This window comes from Lepidothrix coronata, unplaced genomic scaffold, assembly GCF_001604755.1.
Source record: "Lepidothrix coronata isolate B3197 unplaced genomic scaffold, Lepidothrix_coronata-1.0 Scaffold9, whole genome shotgun sequence".
Taxonomy (NCBI): domain Eukaryota; kingdom Metazoa; phylum Chordata; class Aves; order Passeriformes; family Pipridae; genus Lepidothrix; species Lepidothrix coronata.
This window is the reverse complement of record NW_016690189.1, coordinates 10,560,912-10,582,292: the sequence shown is the minus strand read 5'-3', so window position 1 is coordinate 10,582,292 and position 21,381 is coordinate 10,560,912. Positions and strand designations below refer to the sequence as shown.

General features: G+C 41.5%; 1 protein-coding gene across 1 annotated transcript in view; it reads right to left on the bottom strand.

The window, feature by feature from the left end:
* UTP20 (UTP20, small subunit processome component) overlaps nucleotides 1-21,381 on the bottom strand; it is a 62,290-nt gene that overhangs the window by 29,203 nt on the left and 11,706 nt on the right. The window contains exons 13-28 of the mRNA XM_017804340.1: nucleotides 20,584-20,739; nucleotides 19,996-20,084; nucleotides 17,479-17,584; nucleotides 16,127-16,277; nucleotides 15,666-15,728; nucleotides 15,189-15,347; nucleotides 14,099-14,175; nucleotides 13,152-13,231; nucleotides 12,251-12,494; nucleotides 11,091-11,297; nucleotides 9,223-9,313; nucleotides 7,363-7,448; nucleotides 6,735-6,860; nucleotides 6,035-6,201; nucleotides 5,314-5,522; nucleotides 2,271-2,414 (exon numbers count right to left, since the gene is read on the bottom strand). Of these exons, the coding sequence (XP_017659829.1) occupies nucleotides 2,271-2,414; nucleotides 5,314-5,522; nucleotides 6,035-6,201; nucleotides 6,735-6,860; nucleotides 7,363-7,448; nucleotides 9,223-9,313; nucleotides 11,091-11,297; nucleotides 12,251-12,494; nucleotides 13,152-13,231; nucleotides 14,099-14,175; nucleotides 15,189-15,347; nucleotides 15,666-15,728; nucleotides 16,127-16,277; nucleotides 17,479-17,584; nucleotides 19,996-20,084; nucleotides 20,584-20,739 (2,155 nt within the window). The remainder of the gene's footprint in view (nucleotides 1-2,270; nucleotides 2,415-5,313; nucleotides 5,523-6,034; nucleotides 6,202-6,734; nucleotides 6,861-7,362; nucleotides 7,449-9,222; nucleotides 9,314-11,090; nucleotides 11,298-12,250; nucleotides 12,495-13,151; nucleotides 13,232-14,098; nucleotides 14,176-15,188; nucleotides 15,348-15,665; nucleotides 15,729-16,126; nucleotides 16,278-17,478; nucleotides 17,585-19,995; nucleotides 20,085-20,583; nucleotides 20,740-21,381) is intronic.

Below are 21,381 nucleotides of genomic sequence, written 5' to 3'. Positions count from 1 at the left end.
TAAGTAAAGCCACTCAAAAACCTCATCTCTAACAAAGACATTACATTCTACAGTTTACCTTTTTTATGAAGTAATTTCATTCTCCTTTTCCCAACTTCCTCAATATTTGTCAAATAATTCAGATTATCTCACTCCTATTTATGCACTATTCCAGCTGTCATTTTTGCCCTCCCCTTGAAACTAGCTCCCCATGAAGCCTCATATTTGCCACAGAGACCTGGCAACCTCTCCCAGACATACCTATGAGATCTCAAGCACAACACCCAAAACTCACTCCACTCACATTTTCTATGCCCTGGCTGCAGCACATTCCGTTCCAGCATCTGGTTTGTACCTACATGGCCTTGCTGCTGTAAAAGCACCCTCTCTGCTCAGGGAGAGGCTTGAACACTGTACTGCACCCCACGAATGGGATCTTCTAAGACGGTTCTGTGCCCAAACAACCCCACCTAAGAGGTGCCCAGCCTAAGACATACACAGGAACTGCTGCTCCTTCCAATGACTGGACACAGGCTAAAGAGACCCAGCACAGGTCTGGCTCTCTCCTCTCTGCTACTCCACAACCTGGCAGGCTCTACCCAAGTCATACAGCTGGGTTTCCACTCTGACCACTGCTGGACTGTCAGCAGGGCACTGTCAGTCAACACCTAGGCAGAGAAGGCTCCAGTGCATTTGGGGGTGGTAGCCAGGACGGCGCATGCACGGTTTTGACTAGCTCAGTTTGCTCAAGGTCTGAGCACAATAGGAAAGAAGGTAGTCTGACCATCATAGCCAAGATCTTAGAAAGCTTCCTGTCCTAAAGGCTGGTAATATTATTCCCCTGGATAAAACAGAGCTTTCCTGAATGACATACAATGAAGAGTAAACCATTAATCCAATCCTGCAGGAATGCTGTTGCGCAGGATAACGATATTGAGCCTCTGCAGCAAAACGCACAAGTCAAAACGATTCTTCTGCCAAAACCAAATCTTCATGGAGTTCACCGGTAGGGACTCCAGAGGGAGCTTCTGGATCGTACTACCATCCAAGCTCCAAAACTAGCTGTCTTCCTGACATCTATAAGGACAACAGGCATTCTAACTATTTAATAACAATATTACATCTTGTTCAGAGTTACTCAGCACTTGCAAACACAATGCTCCCTGAAAGCATTAAGTGCTTTGCTGACTTAAAGCCTGAACCACATGCCTGAACTGCTCTGGGACTGCAGTAAATGTTCACTGCTTTGCCCATATGGCACCCTGGCTGTGAGAAGACTTCATGGACAAACCAGGACCATACAACTCCCTGTTGCTCAGCCCAGTGAAACCAGCCCAGAGCTACATGCACTCCCTGGTACTAATTTATCTACTGTTTGTCACACACACATACAACACATCACATATTGTTACTGGTGAAGCAGAGAAACAGGGTAGGAGTAAACAAACATGATGTCTAGAGAAGCAGCTCTGGGGTTTCACAGACCACAGCAGTTACTCCCAGTGCTCTTTGACGGGCTTTTCTGCTGCAAGGAAGTTGGACATCTGGATACCTCAAAAGCCTCTGTGGAAAAGCACTGTTGGAGTCAGACCCTCTTACTCAGTTACCTTTTGCATGCAGACAACTACTTTTAGAGCAGACAATCCAGCAGCTGGTACAGGCATTCCCTGACAACCCCAGAGCCCAGTGTACTGACACAGACAGCACAATTTCATTTAAATATTGTGTGTTCTCTCTCCATCTCACAATAGTGTGTTTTTCCGGCTCAGAGGTGATCTGAATTTCTCTGACAAAAGCCACAACCCTGTGCTTTGTCACTGTGCTCACATGGAAGTCCCAGCAGGCAGGCACAAGAGCACACAGCCCACTGACAGACCCTGCTGGGTCCCTCCATTCCTGCAGTAGTATTTGTTTCTGCAGTCCCCTACCAAAGGCCCAACAACTGTCACACAGGAAAGTAGCCAAGTGCACCTATAAGTGACTAGTATTACTTAGCTCCCCTGAAGCATCCAGGGAAGAAGTCTGCTTCTGTGGTTAAAGAACAAAGAAATGGCACCCATTTTATTCAGATTAATTAATTTGTACTTTAACCTGTGACTTGATTATTCCAGGACTAATCAGACATGAGCCAAGGAACTGGCCTTGTACAGAGACACTGGAATGCCAGAATCTGTCTGAGGCCACATCCAATCTAGTAACAGACATAGCTGACACAATGGATTCCAGTGCAGTTGGAGTTCTCAGTATGGTACGTTTCACACAAGTTATTTGGAAAACCAAGAAATACTGACCTGAGGCCACACTACTGCATGGAAAATTGCATCAATCTCTTCCACACTAAAGCTGTAGGTCTCATAATCAGAAAAAAACTCTGCCACAAGCTTGAGACCAAGACGTCTCAAATTCTTCAGTGGATTAATCAATCTAGGTTGGACCTGTAAAAATAAAACAAAAAAACCTCAACCCAATTAAGACCTTTTCAGAACATCTGCTAACTACTTGCTCTGAAATTAAATACAGCAATTAATTGACCACAGATACATCTTTGCAGAAATCTCTGTTTTCTCTTGTAATTTGTTCACAATAGCAATCTACATCTCACAGCTGACCTAATTTTTTTTAAGAGATGCCTGTTCCTGCATTGAGTCGGTCACACAGGACTCCTTCAGCTCATAAAAAATCCATGCTGAGAGGTTTAAAACAGCAGCATCTCTTCCTTTTGGACAAAATGCAGAAAGGTACACCACAATTACATTTCCAGCCCTGATAGTGAAATAATTCTGTTTTACACTGGAAAGGACCCAAATCAACCCTCCAGAGTGAAGTTGTACTTTGCACTCTACTGGGAAGAAAAGAAATCAACAGAAGCAGAGAAGGGGGAAGGAACAGAGAAGGCAAGAATGTGAATCACGTCTTCCAGTGGCATGAGGTGGGGGGGTATAGCATTTGTATACAGGAGGATGCTTCCTGTACCCATTTAGCGGTCACGTTCCATAGCATTTCTCGGAGAAAACATTTCAGTAAGGAAATCAGCTAATCATGAAGTTATTCATGCACTGATGCATTCTGACTCTTCTCCCTGAGAAGAATCTTGACTTCAGTAACCTAAATTATTTCCATACTGTGCAATGCAGCTCACAGCACAAACAGATGGGGTAGCTCCACAGTGCAGAGGTACTGAACTCCAGCCTTGGAAACAACAAAGCCACGTCAGAGCAAATAAAGGCCACTGTCCAAGACAGGAGCTGTCTTGGGTCTCCATTACTTATCATGAACCAACACACAGAACAAATGCTTATATTTCTTACTTTGCAAAGCAGCTTTGGTGTCAAAACCTCACTGAAAGACATCACTCTTGTTTTTATTTGATGTACCTATTGATTTCTGAAGACACTACCTTCTACCATGATACACACTTCTATATTCCCTTTGCACCCAAAATCACAGGTAAAAAAGACAAAGATGGTGCAAAAGCAACCAATCATGCTCTTGCCCAGGACCTCCCAAGCTGTGCTGAATATGTACTAATGGGAGTGAATTAGCTTCCAGGTAGCAAATGAGCTGTTTGAAAGCCCAAAGAAAGCCCAAACCAGGCTACTATTGCTAACAATGACTCCCAAGTGAATTAATTTTGGGTCTCCCACTGTTCAATCACCATAAGAGCAGTTCTCTGAAATCAAGTCTTTTGAGAGGAAGAAGAAACTCAATACTGAACATAATCAGTAGGAAGCAGTAAATTAATAACTTGTCCTAAAGTGGTCAAAGTTGATGTTTAACTCTCCAGGCAGTGTCAGCCTGCAATAAATTACTCTCAAACTCCAAGAATGTCTTCTAATCATTAGTCAAGATAAACAGATTTCTCACACTCTTCCCTGAGCTTTTAACATCTCATGGACTAATGAAGTGCTAAATTAAGTTCAGAGAAATGAGGGACTGTCACTCCTGACATTACACAACAACGACAGGATTACTGTAGCAACACAGGCAAAACGCAACTATCCCAGCAACAAATGAGGTGGCTTTTAAAACTCCTGTCCTAGTTGAAAACACATAGGCATATGCAATCCATTGCCTAAAGTCAGACTGTGGGATGCTGCTGTCCTCAAATTTGCTCATCTTCTTCATAAATTAAGACGGTCACAAGGTTCTGTGCAGCCAGCAGGCAACTATGAGACCTTGGATAGCGGCTATTGCAAGGGTTTGCTTCGTTTGATGGGTTTTTTTCAAGGCAAGTTCTAACCTCGAATGCTTGCAGTTGGGTCTTGGCAAGAACACATGTGCATGGTGACAGAACATTCATTACCTATCCCACTTGCTCAGTGCATCATCTCCTAATGCCTTTCACCACTGCAGTGATGATGATGACTCTGCAGCTTGTGAACCTCATATACAGACAGGCTCTGCACCAGAAAGGCAGAAAAGCCTGGCTCAGTGTTATAGCTTCTAAACTGGCAACAGTTCGGAGAAGATAGCTTGACTAGAGCTCAGGGATCTCTGCGCTGCTCTCCTGGGTACAGAGAGCAATAAGCCAACGTGCCCCACCTTTAGGTGCAGCCAATCTTTAACAGAATGTTTTCCTCACCTGACCCTTTCTGTATATACAGCCATTGCCCAGCCAGAGACAAAAACATTTGCAGTGCTCTGTAGATACCTGGCTAAAACGCAAATTGTGACACTGCATTAGTAGACTATTCCTGATACAGAGCTGCTTCTCATGTGCTGCAAGCATGGCTGGTAGCCATGTTCTTCCTGTGTCCCTACAATCACTGTAGATAATTGCTGTGATCATCCACAGTGCTGAGCTCCCCTGAGGTCTAGCACTGCAACAAAACACCTCATGTGCAAGTTTTACTCTGAAGTCCTCAGCCAAGGAACTTTAAAACCTCTCCTTCCCTTGCTCATGTTTTATCATGGCAGCCAAGAAACTCCATCTTTAAGGCAAATTTCAACTTCCAGCTGTAAGATCTTGTTACATCTTTACAACAGATCATTTAGCATTCCTTCATGCCCATCTCACCACAAAACAGGCAGAAGCAAGGCACAGAGATCACCTCCAACTCCCTCTCTGGTGTCTCAAACAAAAATGTAGGCCAAGTCAGCTTTCTAAATGCATTAACTCTGCCTCCACTGCCTCAGCCCTCCAGCACTTTCAGACAAGTATCACTGGCCTCTATTTTGACAGACATCTAATTGCTAAGCTTCACTCCACAATGGCATTTAACTTATCTTTACCTGAACCAGAGAAGGTGTGTTGATATGTGTAAGCTAAGGGGAGGAGGAGGGAAAGGAATTTAATTTACATGTTTGATTGCGTATTGTTTGCATATATTGTACCTTTTCTCTTTGCTGGAGGATGCAAGATACCACAGCAGTCATGCAGAGCAAAATTTGTAGAATTTCAGGCAGGTATTGCTGGATCAAATGTCCCATGTTTTTCAACACAACTTCCAGACCATTGAAGAGGCTATGCTGACGCCCAAGAGGTAGGACTTTAGCTAAATCCAGCTCTGACATACTTCGCAGGACTGCAGTCTGGCAAGGCCCTGTGATAGGCAAAGGGACAGCAAATTATCTTGAGAGGCACCAAGAAAACACCCACTACCAAGAATAATTTTTCAATGAAAAATAGTGTAATTTGGACCTAAATTACAGATACACAAATTCAACTTTTAAAATAAGGACAAGGACTCCATCTCTGTGACACACAGACATCTCCCACTGCTACAGTATCAAAGCACTTTACAACCTCTGTTTACTGCCATCATATGCAGGCTAGCCTATGATGGCAGCCACTCATCATTCCTGGCCTGCTACAGCTTACTGGCACAGCTGTGGCAAATCATCCAGGTTTTTTGACCTTGGACACATAAAACAAAGCAATTGTGCTCTGTAAGGAAAAACTCAGGGGAATCCTAGCCCTTACCAAGGATTTCCTTTCATCCTTTCATGGCGTGCTTAAGAGATAAGCACGTAACAGTACTAAGCATATTTATCCTCCCACATCTCTACAGGTCAGGAGGTACCATACACCCAGGTTCTACATGGTTGTACCTACCATTACTGAATTGCTTCACAGCTTCAAAGAGTAGATCCAAGAACATCCGTATCTCTTCTGGTAGTGAGCCCGCAAGAAATCGCAGAACGATTGACATGCGAGTGCCTGCTGAAGACTTCCCCTGTGTTTTGCTCCCTGTTTTGTTTCTCATTCGGCCATAGAGAATTCTTCAAGAATCAAAAAAAGAGGTTGCATCAGTTTTCAGCAAGCCATTTCTTTTCCAGCCTCTTATTCTGCAGGAGAAACTCCATTTAAAAATATTCTCTACTGAGAAGTTGAGTGGAAGTTCTCCCTTCCAGGGTCCCCACTGCCCAAAAACATCCCAGTGAAAGATCAGCTTCTGCTACTATAATGGAAGCTTTGCTGGAGACTTCAGGTATAAAGCTCGTTACCTGCATGACAACTCTTATCACTGCCAACAGCTGGCAATACTCAGTGAACTAAAATGTTCTCACAGTTCTCTATAATCCTTAACAGAAACAGTACACACCAAAATGCTGCTTTTAAAGAAAACACCGTTAACAAAATACATTACATAAATGTGTTAATACAGAAGCCATATAGAAGATCACAAACTAAGCTGTCAAACTATATCTTTAACCACAGATTTATCTCAACTTCAAAATGAGAAGCAGCAGCATTACATCTCTGCTCATGGTATTCTGACACAAAGTTTTTAAACTCACACTTCAGGACACACCTCATAAGAACAGGGATGAGATCTGGTCGATGCTCTGCTTTTACTACTGAGGTCTCCTCAGAAATACTGAAATGGACTATCTCTTCTTTAAAACTCTTGTCCTCCAGTAGCCTTTGCAAATTCTCCCTGAGAGTAATAAACATTATCTGAGGGCAGGGTTATAAAAATAGACAGACAGACACACACATGCATCTATATCTAAGTACTTACCTATCTAATCTATGCCATACAAAAAAATATTAAAGTACTATTTTTTCACCTTTTTATAAAAAATATTTAAAAAGCCAGCAAGTTCAAGCTAATTATGTAGAGTTTATTCAATCATAAACTACAGTTTTATGCTGTCACTTTCTCTGGGTGGTCATAAATCATCAGTACAAAAGACTTCTTTGAAAATGATGGAACTACTAAGCACTTCTGACACTGTCCCATTCTGGGACAGAATGGAAGTGTTATCATTTTCCTCAAACAAAAAAGAAGACACGGATCAACCTCAAGACCTTATTTTCCGTCTTAGATATGAAACATACAGCTGGCTAAAATTAAAATTTTATAATATGTCTTCAAAAAATACAGGAAAGACTCTCTCTGAGGCAACTGACCCCAAGCAGGATTCTGCTGCTTTTACCTGTATGGCAGTAGATGAGGATGCTTGTATGTCATTATACAGTCAAGAGCTATTCTTTGTACATTCTGGTCTTGATGGGACAGTAACTGCAAATAACAACAGAAAGAAAATGAGTCCCATCTAGAAGGTAAAAGTGTTTACTAAAAATACTGAAACAACTCAAAAGCTCCCAACTCAAGCAGGTTTTGAACTAAAAGCAAAGAGAATGTGTGTGTTGTCAGTATAAGGCCAAGATGTAAATGCACAACTGTCACTCATAAAAAGTGGGCATGGTTGCTGATAGTTCATCTATACTTTTCCCTCCCATATACATACGATAGTTATATTTGGGTTTTTGTAATTGTCTTTTGGACCACTATCAGTTTGCATTTACCTCCAAACAGTTACTAGCTATGTATCTGGGAAGACTGGATTAAAAAGCAGACTACCCAAACCATTCCAAGACACCTGTATTTCTTTCCTGTGACAAACACAAAATACTCATAAGACTTGACACATAAACCTCACTGAGATTTGCCCTCTGTTGAAGATGACTTTTCATAACCTAGGTGCTAAACAGCATCAAGAAGTGGTCATGGCACCATGTCTGTCTGAGTTCAAGAAGCGTTTGGACAACGCTTTCAGGTGCATGGTGTCATTCTTGGGTGACATGTGCAGGGCCAGGAGTTGGACTCCATGATCCTGATGGGTCTCTTCCAACTCAGTATATGCCATGATTCTATGATTCATTAGGATGGGGAAAGGAATTTAAGAAAACAGATCATTTCCCCAGGCAGCATCTTTATCAGTTCTTCAGTCTCCCACCAAACAGCATGGGCTGGAGTCATCAAAGATCGCTTTGCCATGAGGTCCCTATGTCAGATGGACAAACCAACCATGACAATACCTATACTAAGACACATAAATGCAAACTGTAAGTGATGAAGTAATCTTTCTTTTTATGTCAGGCTGTTCTTCCTGCACTGTTTTGACCTGTACACAACTCTCCAATATTTTCCTAAGAATACAGGCAAGCAAGCACATGGATCAACTCTTTTTCTAATCAGTACTCTGAGGTAGACTGAAACAGAGTGGATGTTTATTAGAGATTGTCAAATTTAGGGACTAATGAATGAACCTTTCAACTTCCACTGAGGGTGTCAATTTAATACAATTCTACAGCCCACTGACCACAGCCTCAGAAAACACAAATTGGGAACAATCAGAGTAAACCCCAAAGATCTGAACAAATCCACAATCCATGAACCAACAAAACCCTGTAAAATCAAAAAATGAAAAAACAAAACCCTTTGAAGGATCATAGGAAAAAGACTTAGAATCCCTCTTTAAAGTAATATTTTTGACGATTCTTTCAGGAAAGTCCCTCAAAAAGGAATCTTAACAAATGGAATATGCTTCAAGAAGAAATTCTGTTTTCTGTTTTGATGAAAATGATCCATCGTTCATAATGATCATACTATTTGCAGACAAAACATTATAGGACAAGGACAAATCTCCTTGGGTCTTCCTTGGTCTCCCCAAGCTTTGCACTCAAAATACTCTTCCAGACCCTACAAGAAGTGGAAGTGGAACAGATTCCCTTTGTAGCCACTCCTCCACTTTGACAAAGACTTCTACTTGTCTGCTGCCAGATCTGTTTGCATGCACCACTCCTGGCAAACTAAGACAGGTATCTTAAGCAGGTCTTTGCTAAAGGGGCTCATTTCAAGTGAAGCCTGCTAGAAAGCCCTCTTGAGGACAGCTCCTTTCTCAGCTATCATGGCTGAGTTCAGAAGATGAGAGGTTTCTGCAGTATCAGACACTGCATTCACATAAGAAAGAGTTCATTTATTAGCAGCAATTCTAAAAGCCAGCAAATACCTGGGTATATAATGCGTTCAACTTCTGCTCCAGATACAATGCACGAGGATTTGAGAATTTAGAAAAAACTTGTAAGTGGGCTATTAGTTGCCTGTAAAACAAAACAAAACAATTATTTTTTAAAATTTCCAGAAGAGACAAACCTGCATGATCACAAAAACAGGGAACTTTAATTAAAATCCATTAAAAAGAAAGAAAACAAAAAACAACACAAGAGGATCCCAAGTCTATAGCACTACTTCAGACACACCAAGAGATGTCCTGTTCCCTCTCCCAAGCAGCTCCTTTCAGCTGTCACTTTACTGCACAGAGAAGGCCATTTCCTCAGTAGCACTGGATGGGCTCAGTTTTTGATGAGAAAGAAGTACAGTCAGGATGCAGCTCACTTCTCTCTGCCAGTCCAGCCTTAAACACCAAACTGGTGAATTTACCTCTTGGTTTATTTACTTGTCCTTAACCGGTGCTCATGTTGCTACTACCAGCCTGAAGGGCTGCATTCAGCCACAGACTACGCTGGACTGAACTCTGGGCTGCAAGGACAGGTGAGAGTCAATTCCTCTAGAAGTAGCTGTGTCACCTCACATCGGCCCCACCTCCACTTCATGGGAAGGGACAGAGATGACCAAGATAAGGAAGGTGTGAGATCTCCTCTACCATATGTGCTGTGGGACTGGCAGAAGCTGTGTTCATTCAGCTGCTCCCCCTGGTAGTTTACACCGAACTCTCCAGACACTTAGCTGAGCTGCCCTCCTCCACGGCTGGGCACAGTTAAGGGAAGAGTATGACGCCGTTCAGCAACCCCACACCCAGCTCGGGGCAGGTGTGTGTCCTCCTGCTGCCTCAGCCAGACCTCACGGGCCACATGGCACAGGCACAGGCACTCCTACCATGGCACAGGCCAGACTGCAGGAGCTGCTCAGGGTGAAGGGAACTCCAGAACTCATTAACACACACCCGGTAAATCTTTTATGCCTTTGTTACTGCTACCAGGAGCTAATGTTTCCAATTAACTACACATACATTTTGAGATGGAGGTTTGGAAAAAAAATAAAAAATCTTGGACTGTCACTGTATTTTAATTGCTGCTAATTGGCAGATACAAGCCAGAATCTAGGAACAAAATGAAACACCTATTGAGATAAAATGACAATTCAGGTCACGTATCAAATACTCGTCTTCTTCCAACATGTAAGGTAACATTTTTGAAGTTCTCTGTCATTATAAGGACCATCATTTGCAGAAGAAATGTCAAAATATAAATCTCTGTGATGTATTTGTAAGGGACATTTGACAGAGGTCATCACTCATACAAAGACCCACTTCTTCCATGTATCCAACACTGCAAACAACAACATTATAGCAACATGTAGCTTCAGTCTAACAAATAAAAATCTTGGTCTCTAAGAAGAAAACTGGGACTAAGCTTTATAATGGGCAGGAAACAGCAGAATCCTAATATTAAAATACCTAAACAAAGAGTCTTGCTTTTCAAAGTGTTTGGCAATGCCCACAATTTTAAAAGACTATCAGATACACACGGAGAAGCCAGGAAAATGCAGGTAACAAGAATCTCCAAAAACTTCAGCATGGCTTCACAATACTACATAATTTTTGCTTAAAGTAAAACACACCACAGACTGTCAGCACATAACAAGATAATGATAAAGCCTGGGCAGTGTATTTGGATTTTTAGAACTGTGCAGGCAGAATTTCTGACTCTAAAGTGCTTATAATCTACTGAAAAATGACCAAGGGCAAGAAAAAGAAGAAAAAATAATATATACAAAACCACAGTTTGTATCTCAACGTGAACTGCTGAATCTGCCTTTCCATGAAAGCATTAGCAAGGGAAAACTAAAAATACTTACTTAGCAGCAGCTCTTCTTGTTTTCTTTTTCGGTAGTCCTACACTAATCGGTTCCCCCCCTTCCTTTTCTTCTTCCTCCTCCTCCTCCTCCATAGCAACATCATTCACCTCTTCCCCGGGTATTTCTTTTGCTGCTATGGTACCACTAGTTTTCTTTCTGAGGTCCTGAGATGGAGCCACTAAGGAATCTGCTGGGTAGTACTCATTTCTGTGTTTAGAAAAAGAAGGAAGGAATGAAGAAGCACAGCATTTTTTAAGATTTCAAGGCAAGGACAACTGAAAACTCCACAATACACCATTCTTATTATTAATGCCACTGTGTCTTGGGATGTTTTATGGCCAAAATTCCCAAAGAAGCATATTTCAGCAATGATATGCTTCTTTGCCTACACTTTGCAGAGATACAACATAGTGACCAAATACATTAGAGACTGGAAGTATCTGGTGGAGACAAGAAGAGAGACATTAATCACTGAACTGCTAGAGGTCTGTAAAAAGGTCACATGGAGGACATGAGGATTGTGTTTGCTGGAGTGGGCAGGTGAATAGTGAGTATAGCACTGTGAAAATAAGGAAACTAACCTACTACAGTATGGCTAGATTTTTCCAGGAAGGCTAGCAAAACAGGCTTTCTAATATAAAAAGGAATATCAGAAACCTTCCCCTGCCATGAGATCACATCTACCCCATGTGCATCATACTGTCTGATATGTGCACACATGCAAGCCCACCACTGCACTCCCTCCAGTGGCAAACAATCAAATCAGCCTCTAACGGAATCAGGATTTTCCCCATCTTGGGGGAAAATACTTCCATATTCTGTGATTCTAAACTAAAATGTATTTTCATTAAAAAAAAAAAAAGGAACTTTATTTCCACTGAAATCACTCCCTAATTGAGTAATGAGGCTGTGACAGTGGCAAATCAATAAATGAGAGACTGAGCAGCAGAAATGTACTGCAGGTTTCGTTTCAGTCTGCTTCGTGTGTGAGCTTTCTAATAGAATCCACATTTCAATAAAAAGGTTATTTTAACTGGAAATAGACACCTCATCAGCCATGAATTCAAGAAATAAAGTCTGTAATGAGATAGCCAGTCTTAAAGCTCAGCAACACACTGAAAGCAATGTGTCCTCTTAACAGAAAAATAAATCTTACTTACCGAATAAATCTCAAAAGAAGTGGGGAAAGTTCCCTCGACCGAGGCTCCACTCTGTCTGGAAATTTATCCAGTGCTTTCCACAGTAGAAAACGGTAGTTTGTGTGGTCCAGCCGTTCACTGCAATCTGTTCTACTCCTCAGCTGCTCCAGAAAGACAGTCCCCACCGCTCCTTCTGGCATCTTCTCACTTTCTGTTTCGGCAATGCTCTCCTCCTGTTCATCTAGTTCATTCTGCAGCTCCATTTCTACCAAAGAGATGAAGAAAATAATTTCAAGTTACTTTATAATCACCAGTAGCAAGGGATCCATCCCTCATCGCAAAAGTAATACATTTGGTGACATGCACCTGTTTAGACACAACTGCATTAAACACTAACCTGAAAGGCATACACTGCTTAGAAAGCGTTCTAGGATGCCTTACAACCCTGGCACATCTCAATTAGGCTGACTTCTCTCGAACAACAGAGAAGTTCACAAATGGCTGCATGCTCATGGCATACAACCATAGATAAATCTCAAGAGCACATACAGGAAGGACAATTTGCAGAAATTCCACTAATTTCTGGAGCAGAAAGATGGTCAACTGCGTTACACAGGTTTTGTCATTGTTTCTGACTAGTCTGACCAGAGCCAGCCTTAAGCACAGACAAAACTGCTGCATGGCTAACCACAACCTGCAACTCCCCTTTGTAATGCAGATGCCTTTTCTGCATACTTCTTGGTGTTTAGGACAGGAGATACAGTTTCGCCCCAAGCCTCTCTACTCCTGCCCTTGGGACATGACACCAGTACTCAAGAGCCCTGGTTCTGAATTCCCCCATAAATTTGGGGCACATAAAAAACAGTCACGTAATTCACAATTATCTGGGTAACTATCATAATGTTTAGGAGCGGTGACTTACCAGCATAAGTAGCAGCCCTCTCCAAATGTTCATATAAGACCTTCCAGAACTGTTTATTCTCCATTTCCTTTGCATGAGAACTAACAAAGCATAAGACAGCATGAAGTTAAAAGGAAAATAAAAAAAGGCAAGCGTCACTCAGCTAGTTAACAACTAACACCATCAAAAGCTTTGATCATTGCTTTAATGTGGGTGTTTGGAGACAGGACATCTGCACAATACAGCTGTACCACTTCCTTGCCTTTTCTCACGGATCCCAAATGTCAACCATTATTAAAATAATCTGGTTGTATCTCATGACTTCAAATGAACTCAAATTGAGTAGAAATGTTCTCAAGCTCTCTACTGACTTCTGTACAGTAAATCATACAGAACCAAAGGAAGAATTACCATGGACTTAACTTTTGAAGAGTCGGTTTAATTTTTTTTTTTCATTAATTCACTAATTTGAAGGGGGAAATCCTATCCTTTTTAATTGTACAACTGAGGGGGGCAAAGAAGAAAAAGTCATGCTGAAAGAACACTAACTTCGGTATTTAGCTCAGCTGTCACCATGGTAAGACTTTGCTACTCTTTAGTAGGATTTAGAGGTTTTTCAGTAAGGAAAGTCGGAGATGATGAAACTGAGAGGAACTCCTTGCTCCTTTAAGCATTTGTGAAACACAAATCAAATCCTGCTACCTCTGACTAAAAACTGATGCTATTTGACTATATTTGTTGCAAGTTCCCTCTAAAGTAAGAAAAATCAGGAACTAAGTTAAAAAGTAAGAGTTTACACAGATTGAGATTTGAGAGATCAAATTAATTTCAGAAGATTTCACATAAAGGTTTGCATGCCCAAATCTCTCCAAATTGGACATTTTTACCTCAGCTTTTGTTCACAAAACAATGAAAGGAGTGTTCTATGAGACAACCACAGACTGCAGCATCTAACTGCATATACTCACGTTATGAGTTCAATTACAGGATCCCAAAGAGGGTTGAAGTTAATATAAAGCATTCCCAGTAAATACCGAAGAGGCACCTAGAATGACAAGCAATACCATCTCGTTGAGATGTGAAAAACAGTAGTTAAAGACCAACCAACCTCTTCTAACCTTTCTTCCTCTCAAAGAGAAAACTTTGATTAAAAAAGTTCTCAGAAGTGCTACAAGTAATGAAGTCACACACATCATAATTCTTTCTCTCTTAGCTGCATGAGGAAATCCAGAGCCCATTTACTGTAAGCTGCACTGAGATGTAGTAATCATACCTAAATAACATGAATGTAGAAAAATCAGTTCAGCACAGATGATCTGGACTGTCTGTCTCCCTCTCCAACTTCAGTGCTGCCATAGCAGCATTAGGGACCTCATAAAGAGGAACATTTGCCCTGAGGAGTATTCACTTCACTAGACCTAAAAGCATGTCCTCTGGCTCCCTGCTGAACTACGTGCAGTAGGAATGACCTACAATCCTTCCTCACAGGAGCTACAAGTCAAAGTGAAAAAATTATACAGGTACAGCAACAGCCAGAATAATTAAACCAACCCTCACACCAAATCCATGAAGATGTAATTAATAAAGTTGTGATCATTCTAAAATCTAGAAAGTAGGGCCTTCAGCTCAGCAGCAGAGATTCAACAGTCACAGGCATACAAGATTTTCATGCTGAAGTAAGAGCCGTAAGTGAGGGTTGCCAATGACCAGTGGGAGTTCAATCACACTAAGGGTGTTGCAATGTCATGATCTTAAATTTGCTCACAACTCACTTCTCCCTGGAATCATTTGCCTTTCTTTCTACGATATCAAACCCAGATGAATCTGACTGTGGGTCATTTATCTAGATACCACTGTTGTTCTACTAAACACTAAATACTCCTAAGGACAATGGGAGCTGTGATCTCTACTTACAGTAAGTTTTCTAAAACCTTATCTGGGAGCTAATTGATTTTTTGATGCACTCTTATTAAAAACTCTGCAATCCTTGCAATGGAATAAGAACATTTTCTCGGAATAAAGGAATGTGACAACTGCTTTTTGACAATAAATCCTTACCTCCTGCAAAGATCCACTTAGTATTGCAGGCTGCACTATGTCACACCGTAGTTTCCTCAAATGGAGAAGCTTCTCTCTGTAATCATTCACTGTTGCTGGCACAAGTTCTGCTTGGAGCAATATGGCAAATACTGGCTGAAATTCCCCTGCGCTGTCACCCTGAACAAACAAGTGACATGCATTTTGTTAGAGTACCTTTATCTTATTGAAAAGTATTTCAACAAAACTACACAGACTCCCAGCCATTATGGACCAAAGAACAAAGTCAAGGGACTTGCTCTGGTTTCCACCATTTAGGCATCAAAATGCACACCAGAAGGCAGTGGGACGAAGAGATAAAACTGGAATGTGAAAGCACAGAAGCAGAGGACAACTTCTACCAGATCCATGCTTTGTTTCTGCAAAGTGGAAAACAGTTCACACACAATATCAAACACAGATGCCTTTGAAATGTTAAATGACAAGTTCTAGCCCTACCTCAATCTGCCCAGAAGGCGGATTATCAAAATGGTTTAGAATTCGGACAGTCAACAGCCGAACCTATTCAAAGCAGAAACATATGTCAGAGGCATGCAGGCTATATACACAGACACATATACACCTACACAGAGGTTAATGTTTTGCACAGGAGACTGATTTCACTAGGTTCGTCTTAGACCTGAGAAACAGATGAACTCCTGTAGTCTAGAAGGCAATCAATAATGAATGCATTAGGCTTCTGCTCCAATTTACCTCTGGGGAAGAGGCAAGCCTCAGGGCTAAGAGTTAACTTCTGTTAACTCATGCCCCGTTGACACACTTCTAAGCAGATGCTATGGAAGTAATGGCCTTACACAGTCTCATATTTCTCCTTTCAGACTTTATCATTAAATTAAGTTTACCTAAATTATGTTGTTAAAATATAAATTACTCTGTATGTGCTCAAAAAAGCAAATTACCTTGGAAACACCAGTGGAAATATTAGGATGCAACTTCTCAAACAAGTCCATTAGGTTCCCTTGGGAAAGGGGTTCCCGGCAGCCACACAATGCCAACCTCGTGTAATAGAGATCAGCCAAGAGCAATGCAGAGGGGTCTGAAGGGAAAGTGCTAAAACAATGGAGTATTATATTAGCATCCAGAGAGCACTGCAACAACACTGATATTGGAAAATAGAGCAGTAGTGATAACAACATTTAAGGAAAATTCCACATGATTTCAGACTCTGCTTGCACCAGCAGGCCAGTGAAGTCAAGACTTCAACAGCACACTGGCTTGCAGCCACAAAGCCCATGGCAGCTCAAGAGGCGTGATATTCTTCCTTTGTGTTAATCAGGCTTGTCAAGCTAGGGCTTACATGCTGGACACCCCCCCACACACACACAGTTGCAGAAAACAAACCTCCACAGATCACACAAAGGCTTCTGCTACTGCCCAGATGCTCAGTCAGTGATCAACAGAAAAGAAATAATCCTCGCTTAGGTAAGACACCAGGAATCCTGCCTGCTCACAGGGAAATCTCCTTCTGCTACCTTACATCCCTTGTTCCAAGCAGGTTTCATATTCCCAGCCCAAAGCTGGCAGAAAAGCATTAGACTGAAGTTTGCTGCCAATACTTCCTGTTTGATCTGGGCAAGCTGTTCCATCTCCATCATGCCTCAGACATGGGCACCATAACTTCCTAACTGAGCAGGATGTTTTGAAGCTCAAGCCACCATAGAACTGGAGATGCTCCCAGCCCCAGAGGGATGAGAGATGCTGGAGAGAGACTAACGGTCTCCCTCAATCCCTCCAGTCACTTAGTTTTGTGTGCTAATTATAAGTAAAAGAGTTAAAATAAATAAAATAGATTATACAAAACCTCATCCCACTGCAGAGCAAGCACACACGTGGATAGGTAAGGACATGATGGAATCCCAACACCAGCAGCAAACTGCAGAAGTTCAGGCTTTTGACACAGCTCAGAAAGTGCTGTTCCTGTCTCTTTTATCATTATAACACAGTTACTAGTAAAAGTAAAGTAAAACTAGAATCAACTTACCTGACACACTACCCTGCAGCTGTCTAAGAAAGTATCAGTTTGCAGAGAAGGTGTCACTGAACAGGCACTACATCTACCTCGTTCTCCAAACAAACAGTGCCTACAAATTTGTTCCCTTACATAACCACAATACTGAAGCAATGCACCAGTGTAACAGAATGGGCAGCACACAAAGAAGCATTTAGCAAGCTCCTACATAAAGGCAAAGTCAATCCTGTGCCCTACTAAGGAAAATCATGAAGTACCACAGAACAGGCAGAGTTTACTTACGTCACCAGGCTCTTGACACGCTCCACGGGTAACAAATGGAGTACTTCAGCAGACTCCACCAAACTAAGAAGAGTACTTACAGCTTGGCAGGCCACAAACAGGCTTCCTGGAGCAGAAAGAGAACAAGAACAGCTTGTATATTTACTCAGCTGTCAATGACTTGTGCTTGTATGGTGCTTGCCCATCCTGAAATGACTGGACTCACAGAAATAAGGTAACATATGGATCCCAGAACTAGTGTGTGTATTTTCTAACCATTATCGTAACATATAAAAGAAATGCTCCTCTGGCTATCAAAGTAAATGCCTCCTCCAGCAAGCCAGCATTGAAGGTTGTAAACAGCTCCCAGTTTGCAAGTTTCCATCACAGCCACATGCACAGAAAGCAGAGATCTGGAGCTAAGCACTGTGGCAGGAGTCTCAGACAGCACAATGCGATAAAGAACCCTAGTTTGGGAGGAGGGTGAGGAAACCAAGCAAGTAAGTGTAAGATGGGAGAATAGGATGCATGGGTATAGAACTGAGTTGCATTTATTTTCTTTTCTCTTATGGGCAAATGAAGAAATAGCAATGTGCTTCTTGCACACCCACAGAGCTTGTACAGAGCTGTTACTACTGCCACCAGAGATGAGACCCAAGAAAAGAAACTTTGGGTATTCCTTTTTTAGGATAAACACACTGCCAATAAAATAATCACAACAGCATGCAAACCCTGTAAACACGATAGAAAAAAGGTCTAAATTGAAAAGGGCCATGTTTGACAAATACTAGAGAAGAAAAAGCAACAGAGCCGATTCGCAGACACATTTAGGAATATTAATAAAGGTATTATAAATGGAAAATGACAGACTCTAGAAAAGCTTTTCCAAACATAGGAACAATGACCACTGAAGCTGGGGCATTCCAAAACCTGTTTATATTTTGGCACAAGGCCAAATACTTCCTACTTCTCCTAGTAACAACTGCCCCACCCTATGCAAGCTCAGTCAAAACTCCTTTTTTTTTTTTTTAAAAAGGCCAGAGAGGGAAGACAATCAGTGACCACCCAAGTCTGGAGAAAAGATGCAGCATTTTAGAACTGCAGGTGTCATCTGGGTCAGAGCCTTACAAGAAGCAGTGCAAGTGCAGCAGTGAACCAACATGAGCTGGCTTTAGTGCCAAATAACTGCACGCAACACACCATTTCTCCTGTCCCGAGTGATCGCCATAACAGATAGAGCCCAAATTCATGGACTAAATGAAGTCAGTGGACATTTTGTGGACATTTTACAGAGGTGGTCCATAGACTAAGGGAATGATATAGGTGTGTTATATCAAAGGATGGGAAGCGGAGGGGTGGATAATGAGGTTGTATTGGATCGTGTGGTACCTGAGCATGACAAAAATGCTCAGTGTTATCAAATAACAGATGGAGAATGTGCAAGGTTTGGCTGGGATAGAGTTAATTTTCTTCATAGTAGCTAGTATGGGGCTCTGGCTTGGATTTGTGCTGAAAACAGTGTTGATAACGCAGGGATGTTTTTGTTATTAGTGAGCAGCACTCACAAAGCATCAAGGCCTTTTCTGCTTCTCACCCCACTCCACCAGTGAGGGGGCTAAGGGTGCACAGGATGTTGGGAGTGAACACATCCAGGACAGCTGACCCCAACCGACCAAAGGGATACTGAGCATCATGCTCACATAAAGCTGGGGGAAGAAGAAGGACGTGGAGGATGTTTGGAATGACGGTCTTTGTCTTTCCAAGTCACTGTTAATGCATGATGGAGCCCTGCTTTCCTGGAGATGACTGAACACCTGCCTGCCCATGGGAAGTGGTGAATGAATTCCTTGTTTTGCTTTGCTTGTGTGTGTGGCTCTTGCTTTACCTATTAAACTGTCTTTACCTCAATCCACAAATTTTCTCACTTTTATTCTTCTGATTCTCTCCCCCATCCCACTAGGCAAGTATGAGCAGATGAGCAGCTGTGGGGGGCTTAGATGCTAGCTGGGATTAAACCATGACAGTCCTTTTTGGCATCCAACACAGGGCTCAAAAAGTTTGAGATAACATATTTAGTTGGAATGTGCTAGACTGAGTGTACAGTTGTTATTGCTGTTTAGCTATTGACTGACGGCTATTAACTGACAGGTAATGTCCCAGTCTTTGCACTATAGGTTTGAATTGCAGCTTACAAGTCAAGACTCTTCTTCACTTGACTGCTTCATCCTGGATCTGGTTTAGATCGATTTCCAGTCTCTTTTTTACCTCACTTTCTTCTTTTCCTTCCCAATTACCTTTGCCTTCCACTAAGCAGAACATCTGTCAACCCATTACTATTATGAACAACAAATGCAGAGTTGTTTCCTGGAGGTTGTTTCCTCCCAAGCTTTGTTCCTTTAGTTTTACTCAAGCTGGCTAATAATTTTGGACACAATGCTACTGCTATTCATTTTCATGCTTTGTGTCATTAGAAAAACTGTTTTATATTATTTTATATATCAACAAAAAGCAAACAAACAGGAAGTAACCATAACTGACCTTTGCAGAGGCTTCCTCTGTCAATGGCTGTGAAGAGAGAGTCTATAAAACTTGTCACACGAGGCAGAATGTTTTCTTTGTGCATTGGTCTGTCCAAAGTAAATGGGAAGAACTTTTATCTCTGTTACACTGACACCAACACACATATGAAAGCTTTTTTTCCACATCTAAATTACAGGTACTTGTACTAAATTACAGGTAGCTAACCCCAAGTTTGAAACCAGCAGCAAAACGTTTTTGCTATTTCTGATTCACACTTTCAGTTGTAGCATTCATTGCACCTTCTTTCAAACTATTCCTTTAATAATTATTGATAAAAACCAGTGTCAAGAGAGGATAGTGCTTAAAATAGAAACTGAAACGTATCAAGAACAAAGTGAGTAGGCAATCAATTCTGATATTCTATTCCTGTCTTTACCGTTGACTCATGGTATTTCCACACAGCATTTTTTTTGCCCTCTAATCCTGGTTTCCTTAATCTAGGGGTAGTAATTATTGTCCTTTTCTTAGTAAAGTGATTTCTTAAAGAAAGTGAACTAGACAGTACTACATAAATACATGACAATAGTACCTTAGAATATCCCTTACCTAATATGTGGCAATACAACCAAGGCAACCCAAGACTGTGAAAGGTCAGTGATGTCTTCCTTCTCTGGTAAATGAATTAAAGACAGTACATAATCCAACACCGGTACTTCTGCCTTTTCTCCTTGTCTTTTACTTGTTTGTTGCCTTGTATTAGAGCTAAAAACAAAACCAAACTTTTCAGTAATCCATCACTGCATACTAGAAATTGTTCCTTTTCCTCCTATGATATTCAAAATTAAGTTTGCTACTTCTAGCAAAAAGGACCTGGACAACCCAAGGGATTTTTATTTTCCAGTGTCCTCTACAGCACAAAATAACATCTAGTTATGCTGAAGAGCACAAAACATGGCCTGCAAGAAATATCAGGTCTTTATTTCAAGTTCAAATAATATTTCTAGAAGAAATTACACTAGTTCTCAGTTGGACACCCTCACAACTAGGGTGCTAGGACACTCTGAGCACCTGAGAGTCGCCTCTATCATGACTGTTGTTAATAAACCACAATTACATTGACATAGGTGGATGACAGAAAACAACCAGTGAAGTATAAGTTTTGGGACTTAAAAGGAACCACAAGCTGAGCCCAAATCAACAAGCCTATGTGCAGGCAAATAGGGCTGACACCATACTGGAACATATGAACAGTACTTCACACTCCACAAACAGCAATCTTTCCATTCCACCCAGCGCTTGCAAGATCACAGAAAGCTGTATAGGCTTCATCCTTCAAGAAATACAGAAGCTAATAAAAAGCAAACATCAAGAATCATTACAGGCTTAAGAAACAAAATTTATGAG